The following is an 8,135-nucleotide window of genomic DNA, read 5'->3' as shown; positions in this document are numbered from 1 at the left end:
CTGTTCGTATCATTTTGTAAAAGAAAAAAAAATGCACATTTGATGACTGCAGCGAGCTGTATGGGCCCAGCTGGGTACTACTTTATAGTATGTTCATTCTACTCACTGGGGTCTATGCCTAAAGTCAGACTTGGGTTCATGTGTAGGTGTGTGTCAGCTGTTCTAACTATTGGATGTATTTAGACTAATTAAGTTCATTGGCAGAACAATTGAATGGGGGGTGGGGGAGGGCATGGAGGGCAGCCGTGGATGCCAGGGACAATGTAGGAGGAGGATGGGACATGGCAGAGGGTGGGGGATGGGGAATCAAGGATGGCAAAACAAAAGGCAAGGTATGCAGGACATAAGAATTGGAAAATTATTTGCTGAGAACATGTATGTGGATGTGCTTGATTGAGCCAATGCACAGTGTATTTTGGATGGAAAAGTCATTTGTGTGTTGTGATGGTGTATAGGGAATTAATGTAGAAAATGAATTAAAAAAAAGTTCATGAAAAATGGAATTAACGTATGAGTTCATTTTGGTGCAAAAAAGGTTGAAATGCAAGCATAGTTCTTCCTAAGACGCATTTGCCGTGCCCTTCCTGAAGACCCCACCTAGGGGCATCAGAACCGGATTCTGAGACCAGGCTGGGAGCGCGGCCTCCCCAGTCGCTGGCACCCTGCAGGGCACCCTCCCACAGGGCTCCAGGGTGTTTGCAGTCCCTGATTGTTTTTGAGTCTTTTTGCTATAGGTCATGTGCTTTCTGGGGAGAGAGAGAGAGAGAGTGAGAGAGTGAGAGAGTGAGAGAGTGAGCATCGGACGGCCGGGCTGCAGTCCCTCCTCCTCGCCTTTCCTCCCAGGATTCTGGGCATGCTCTCACACACGCACAGGTGTCTGACGCCTGTTTCTCAAGCTGCGGGGTCCAGGACTCACTGTGCAGGCCGCCTTGTGGGATCCAGCTGCCTTAACCACCACCCATGTGGCTGGCCCAGGAGTTTGTTTTCTTTGTTTTTTTTTAAATGTGTGTTTTTGTTTAGATTGTTCTTTGTTTTTCTTTGGTCATATATGTGTTTTCATAAATGTTGCGAACAGCCTCGCACTTAAGAAAAGCTGAGTTTTTAATATAATTTCATATCATTTAAATCAAGTCTGGACTTAAATTTCTTCATCTGTTAATAAACAACCCCCTAAAAAGGTGGGTGCGCACTCGAGTCGGGGGCAGCGGCCTCTGCGTCTCTCCTGGCCTGTGGCTCTGGCTGGGGCATCCTCTGGTGAGCCGCTTTCTGTGACCGGGGGTGCCCAGGGCCTCCCCTGACTCACGGCTGACTTGTGGGCGCTCTGGCGCCGCCAGCTGCCTGTGGGTTGTCTTTAAACTACATGTCTTGAAAACGCCCTCGGATCTTACTGAGGGAGGGAAAGGTGGTTTCAGCAGAGCCCTCCCCACCCCGAGGTGCACATTCTGGTTTTGATAGACACGTCCTGTTGAGCAACCACAGGCAGAACTGAGAAGGCTCCAGAAAGTTCCCTCCAGCCAGTTCGTGGTCAGCACCTCCCCCCCTGCAACCACTGATCTGCTCTGTCCCTGTCAACTTGCTATTCTGCAGGGAAGTGAGCCGTCTACACGGGCTGAACCATGGGAGGCCTGAGACTCAGCCGGTCCAGATGCATCAGGGCAGCGTTCAGTGCGGCCAGAGCTGGCTTCCAGAAGGGGCGGAGAAGTGCACGGAGACTCAAGGTCCTCTGCACCCAGCCTTTCCCTCCCAGTCACGGTCAGAGGGTGCGGGCTCAGAGCAGACCCTGGAGCCCCAGGCCAGGGCAGCTCCTGGAAATACTTACCTCAGTGGGCTTTGGTTCACCCATAGAATTTTCTCATCCAATAATTAGAGGTATCCAAGTTCCAGGGGTTTGAGTTTTTTATTTCTTTTACAAAAGTGTTTAAAGTTTGGGACCAGCAGTTAGCGTAACGACTATGTCGCTGAACTCCCACGTAGTCGATCGCGGTTCGAGTCCCGAACCCAGAGGCTTAAACTCACGCCGGGCGCGTGTGCATGCATGCCCAAGATCCCGAGAGGAGAATGGAGGAGAAGGGATTGCGGCCTGGCCATCCTCCCTGGGGGGTGATTTCTCGCTTTCTGTCTCTATGTCTCTCTCTGTCTATCTGGCGAGCGCACGTGCCCTATAGCAAAAACCTCTCAAAAAAAAATCTAAAAAAAGATGAAAAAAAAGTGTTTAAAGTTTTAACTTTATTTATTTTAATTTGACCAGAGAGGGATAGAGCAAGAGAGAGTCAGAGAAAGTGAGAAAACAAGCTGTCAGGTCTGGGAGTTGAACTGTGGTCGGCCATGTGGGAGTCCAAGGCCCTTAACCACCATGCCACCTGCTGGCCCCTTGAGTCCTTTTTTTTTTTTAATTAAAAAAAATCCAGATATCTTTTTAAGAAAGATTTATTTTTAATTTTTATTGATTATCGTTATTTTTCAATTTTGACCAGAGACAAAGAGAAAGGGATAGTGAGAAAGCAAGCCTCCAGGTTCAGGTCTTGAACTGTGGTCAACCACGTGGAAGTCCAGTGCCTCAACTACCATGCCACCTGCTGGCCCCTTGAGTCTGTTTTTAAAGCTCGTTTCTTCGGGAACCAGCAGTTAGCGTAATGGCTATGTCACTGGACTCCCACGTAGTCGACCGCGGTTCGCGTCCCGGACCTGGTGGCTTAAAACTCACACCAGGCGCGTGTGCGTGCGTGCCCAAGATCCCGAGAGGAGAATGGAGGAGAAGGGATTGTGGTGTGACCATCCCCCCTGGGGGGTGATTTCTCGCTTTCTGTCTCTATGTCTCTCTCTGTCTGTCTGGCGAGCGCACGCGCCCTATAGCAGAAACCTCTCCAAAAAAAAAAAAAAAAAAAAAGCTCGTTTCTTCCATAAGCAAGAGAGACAACGAGTCAGCACCCCAACAGGGTCTTGATACCTTGATTCACCCCTAAGCCTCAGCCAAACTTGCATCAGGGCATGCCCATGCCTGGTGTACTCAGGAAGGTCTCTGGTCTGGACTTGAACCTGGGACCTTCCCATGTGGGTCAGCCTCCCTGAGTGTGCTGCATTTTACTGCTGCACCACTTCTGGTCCCTGAGAGCCAGAGAGCATGTTCGCTTGCCAGAGAGTGAGAGAGAGGGAGGATGTCACCTTAAATGCGGTGTGGTCATCCTCGATCCCTTTTCCTCCATTCTCCATCCTGTCGGGATTCTAGGCACACGTGTACATATGTGGCGTATTTTTCAAGCTGCCAGGGCCAGGATTTAAACCACACAGTCAGTCATGTGGGATCTTGTTCCCTTAATCATCAGACCATGGCTGGTCCAAGAGAGTTTTCTTTCATTTTTATTTTCTTGGAGAAGTTTTCACTACAGGGCACGTGCACTTGCCAGAAAAGACAGAGGCAGAGAGACAGAAAGCGAGAACCCCCCTCTCCTCCCCCCCAGGGAGGATGGCCACGCCACAATCCCTCTTCTCCATTCTCCTCTTGGAATCTGGGGCATGCACACACACGCGCCCGGCGTGAGTTAAAGCCGCCAGGTGTCCAGGACTCGAACCATGATCGACCACATGGGAGTCCAACCACATAGCCATTACGCTAACTGCTGGTCCCTAGAGTTTTTTTTTTTTAAGAGGGAGAAAAATTTTTTTCTTGGCAGCCCGGGTTTAGCGTAGAGGGTTCTAGAATACCTGTTGCCAGACCAGAGTTTTTCCCTGGGACCCTTAGCAAGCTGGAGCCCTCCCAGGGCCTCAGCTTCTGCATCTGTGGAGGGTGGGCTCAGGAGAGAGGCCCTTCCCCAGTATTCCCCCCCACCTTCTGACTTCGGGTCCAGAACAAGTCCACAGGGTCATCTGCCCCTGCATGGCCCCCTGATGAGCACGTCCAGGGCTGAGTCTGCCTCCTGGCCACATCCCTGCTTCTGCTTTGTTCGCAGTGGCCGGGTTTGCCTTTCAGTCCCGCCAAGGGACTTCCACCTTCACTCGAGCCCTGGGGAGACTTCCACCTCATCTGCCTCCTCGCGCACCCAGCATGGCAGGAGCTGTGGTGCAGGCAGTGGGCACCCCAAGTCCCCTTGCCTCGAACACCAACCTGCTCTCTGCCTTCCCTGCTTGAAAGGAGCATCCAAGGCTGTTCTTTTCCAGGTCAGTCACAAAAGGAACCGCGTGGACTTGGCGGCCGGTGTCTGGGCAGAGGTAGGTACAGCATGCGCCAGATCGCTCAGCCTCCAGGGGGCGGTGGGAGCCAGGCCGCAGCTCCCCGTGGCCCCCGAGGCCAGCCTTGCCAGAGCCCTGTGTGGGCCCACTGTGGGGTCAGACTCATGTTTTAGAGAAAACTCACTTTGCTCTGTGCGTCGGTTTTCTTCTTTTTCTCCTCGGTGGCGGGGTCCTGGGAGGCTGGCTTTGTAAATTATGATCAATTCCGAATCTAAAATCTGAAATGAAGGGCTGGCAGGTGGTGTGGTGGTTAAGGGCGCTGGACTCCCACATGATCAATCGCGGCTCGAGTCCTGGACCTGGCAGCTTGGTTTCTCACTTTCTCTCTTCTCTCCCTAACTAAAATAAATAAAGTGAAATAAAATAATTCTAAAACAAAACAAAATCCAGCAAGTGGTGTGGTGGTTGGGGGGCTGGACATTCCCAGATGGCCAACCATGGTTCGAATCCCAGACCTGGTGGCTTTCTCACTTTCGCTCTCCCTCTCTCCCTCTCTCTCTCTTTCTCTGTATGTCTCTCTCTGGTCAAATTAAAAAAATAAATGAATGTATAAATAAAATTAAATAAAAAATAATTCTTTAAAAACAAAAATCCCGAAATGACTACAGTTGGCTACAGATACGGTGTTTATTCCCAATTTGTCCTCCCCCCCCTTTTTTGAACAAATAGTGCCCACTGTTTGAAGGGGGAACACGTGCTCTGGGGAGGCCTTCACTACCGGCAAGATGACCCATAGAGGGGCCTTCCCTGTGGGTGCGTGTTACTGGAGCCCAGGCAAGCCCGGTGCGCTGGAGCGGGTGTTAGACTGGTCAGCGGTCTTCTCGGGTCTCATCCTGCACCTGGTGTCTGCGTGGTGCAGGGAGTTCATGAAACCAGCCTGCCGCGTAGGCTGGGCAGCCTGAAGGCCTGGCGGTCAGGCCGCCCCGCACTGCACTGCCGCAGCCACTCTGCAAGGGCGTTGGCATGGAAGTGAAGGGAGGAGGGTCAGAACCGTACCTGGTGGGATGGTGGGGGCCAGACATCTGCGAAGCTGCAGAAGCGTTGGAGGGTGAGCTGCTCAGGTGTGTTGCCTTGGAGACCCGCAGGGGCACCTTAGAACACAGACTGGGACTTACTCATCTCCTCTTCTTTCCGCCACCTTGAGGAACCTGCCCTGGGTGCTCGGTGGGACTCTGCGGGGTATGCTTCCGCCCCAGGGAGGGCCCAGTGGGGGGCATCAGCCTCGTGCCCTTCGCCAGGAGGACGGCACATACCCTTTGGAGGAGCAGCTTCGGTCCCACCCATGGGAGGTGGGGCTGGTCTGTGTCCAGCCTGCCAGGTCTGTGCCCAGCGCTGGGCTGAGCTGGGCAGGGCTCAGGCTGGGCCTCAGGGAACACAGGGCTCTCTGGGCTCTGGAATATCGAGGCCATCTGCAAAGTTCCTCGGCAAGGAGGATAATGCAGCCTTCGCCAGACTCAGCCATGGGAGAAGTACCCCACGCTCGGGCGCGAGCGTGCTGGCCGTGACGAGCACCTGCCGTCACGCTCAGAACGCTCGTCTTCAGTTTTTAGGACCTGGTGACTGTGACCCCGAGGACGCCCCACATCATTCTAACTGTCTTCCTGGCAGCATGGACTGGGAGGTGACTTTGTCCGCACTGAGGCCGCAGAGCCCAGCATCCTATTTCCAAGGCTCTCGCCCATCCAAAACCCCCGGCCTCATCACCAGAACCACCAGCCGGGCCCCCACAGCCCCAGTGGCCCCAGCAGCCCCCGACGTGGACATGCGGCCCCAGGGCGAGGCGCAGCTGCCCACAGAGGCAGGAGGGCGGGCCTCGAGGCCAGCTGGGTTGCCAGAGGACTGGAGAATGGTGGAGGAAGACCGCAGCCCCAGGCCCAGGGCAGCTGACACCCTCCTCGCTGCTGTGGACACCCGCAGACCTACGCTGAGCAGAGCCAGGGCCACCCGGCCGCCAAGACTCGGCAGTGAGAGAGACAGGGGGCCCAAACTCTCACTCTCCAAGAGAAAGCTGGAACTTGTACTTGCAGAGCCTGAGAGGGCCAAGAGGAAGAAGCAGCACACACCCTGACCCCAGGTGAGTGACTGGCCTGGAGAGGCCGGGCACACCGTCAGGGCAGAGCCGGGCAGGCCCAGTGGGAATGAGCAGCCCTCGACGAGGCTCAGTAACCGGGTGCCCACATCTGGCTTAATATGGCTCTGGGCCAGCCAGACGCTGCGGAGGTTAAAGCGGCTGGATCCCACACGGCCAACTGTGCAGTTCGAATTCCAGACCCAGTGGCTTGAGAAACATGCTGGGCGCGTGTGCCTCAAATCCTGAGAATGGGGAATGGATTGTGGCATGGTCATCCCCCGGGGGCTATTTTCACCTTCCCTGTCTCTCTCTCCAGTGAGCGCACGTGCCCTATAGCAAATTAAAAAGAATACAAAACAACCAAATCCAAAAAACAAAAGGGAGGCCCTGTGCGGCCCTCCCTCCTCCCCTCTTGAATCCCAGCAAACTTACTCTGACTAAATATTTATGGGCCCTTAAGATGGGATTATTTTGGCAATTTGACTGTGGGGTCCACTGGGTCCCAACTGTCCTGGCCAGGACCTTTCAGTGCGACCTTCGGGGTGACAAGTCAGTTCTGCAGGGAGCGGAAGGCGGCCCGTCCTGGAGGGCTGCTCCAGCACAGGCCCTGGCTGACCCGGCAGGCCCTGCCCATGCAGAGGCAGAGGCGGGTGGAGGCGAGCCCGGGCGGGTTCAGAGCAGGTTCTCGGGTGCTGGGCCTCACCCCACCCGGCTCATCTCCGCCACTCCCCTCACTGGTGACAGGCTCTGGGGTCCCGCCCACTAGCTCACGGAGCTCTCTCCTTCCCAGGGGCAGAGCAGAGAGCTGCCGCTGCAGCCGGCCATCCCGCCTCCTCCCCGAGTCCAGCACCCCTGTGTCCCCAGGACCTCGCAGTTCCGAGCCCAATAAAAGGGACACCTGAGCCGGAAGCCGCTGGTCCATCCCTGAGGGCCTCGAGGGGAGCCTGGACCTTGAAAGAAAGTGTGGTTCTGGGGGACCCAGTTCAGGCCCAGCCCGCAGCAGGGGCAGACCCCTGCCGCCCCTCCCTGCCTATATACCGCCCCTGCCCGCCTGGCACGGCCCCCACCTGAGCCTCGCCCCTCCCCGCCTGGCACCGCCCCTCCCAGGCCAAGCCCTACTCGCTCCCTGCCTGGCACCACCCCTCCCAGGCTGAGCCTTGGCCTTGCCCTCCTGAGTGCCACCCCTCTCCTCCTGAACCCTGGCTCTCCCTGCCTTAGCCCTGCCCCACCCCACCTGTGCGCAGCTGCTGCTGGCTCTGTTAGGAGACTGTAGGAAGGACTGGGGTGACTTCCAGCCCGACCCTGTGACCACAGGGTGAGCCTGCTGCCCCAGGAGAGTCCACAGGGATTGAGCTCAGCAAGGAGCCCCGGGCACCATCACCCAGGCACCAGAATGGGAGGCAGCAGGGAAAAGCCTCAGGTGCTCCTCGGGGGTCCCCATGGGGCCCTCTGCTTTGGAGAGGTTCCAGTCTGGGCCTGGCTACCTGCGCCCCTCCTCCAGGGGTGCCCCTGCAGTCCGGAGGCATGGGTGGGGCCATGCGGTAGGCAGCACCGTGCCCCTTCTACTTTGGAATCCCTGCGGTCACTCCTTGGCCTCTGAGCCTCGGACCCTCACCTGTAAGTGGGGAGGTGACCACAGGCTGGATGAGGACACGCTTGGTGGTGCCTTCTGTGGTCTCCCTGTCACCAGGACACAGCACAGCTCTTCTCAGATGGGGGCCTGCCTGCAGCTTCATTTGCACTCTTACGAGAGAAACGCCAAGAATTGTTGGTTCAGAGAAAAGCAATTTTCAGAAAAATTTTGAGAGACTTTTTTTGCCATAGGGTGTGCATACTC

The 8,135-nt window shown here is 55.6% G+C and overlaps 1 protein-coding gene across 1 annotated transcript in view; it reads left to right on the top strand.

The window, feature by feature from the left end:
- The window catches only part of LOC102493602 (uncharacterized), an 18,314-nt gene extending 11,087 nt beyond the window's left edge, over positions 1 to 7,227 (top strand). The window contains exons 3-5 of the mRNA XM_006159996.3: positions 4,156 to 4,206; positions 5,771 to 6,301; positions 7,089 to 7,227. Of these exons, the coding sequence (XP_006160058.2) occupies positions 4,156 to 4,206; positions 5,771 to 6,295 (576 nt within the window). The 3' untranslated portion in view covers positions 6,296 to 6,301; positions 7,089 to 7,227. The remainder of the gene's footprint in view (positions 1 to 4,155; positions 4,207 to 5,770; positions 6,302 to 7,088) is intronic.
- Positions 7,228 to 8,135: the final 908 nt, after the last annotated feature.

Source organism: Tupaia chinensis, unplaced genomic scaffold (genome assembly GCF_000334495.1).
Source record: "Tupaia chinensis unplaced genomic scaffold, TupChi_1.0 Scaffold000671_1, whole genome shotgun sequence".
NCBI lineage: Eukaryota > Metazoa > Chordata > Mammalia > Scandentia > Tupaiidae > Tupaia > Tupaia belangeri.
This window is presented reverse-complemented; position numbering and strand designations above follow the sequence as displayed.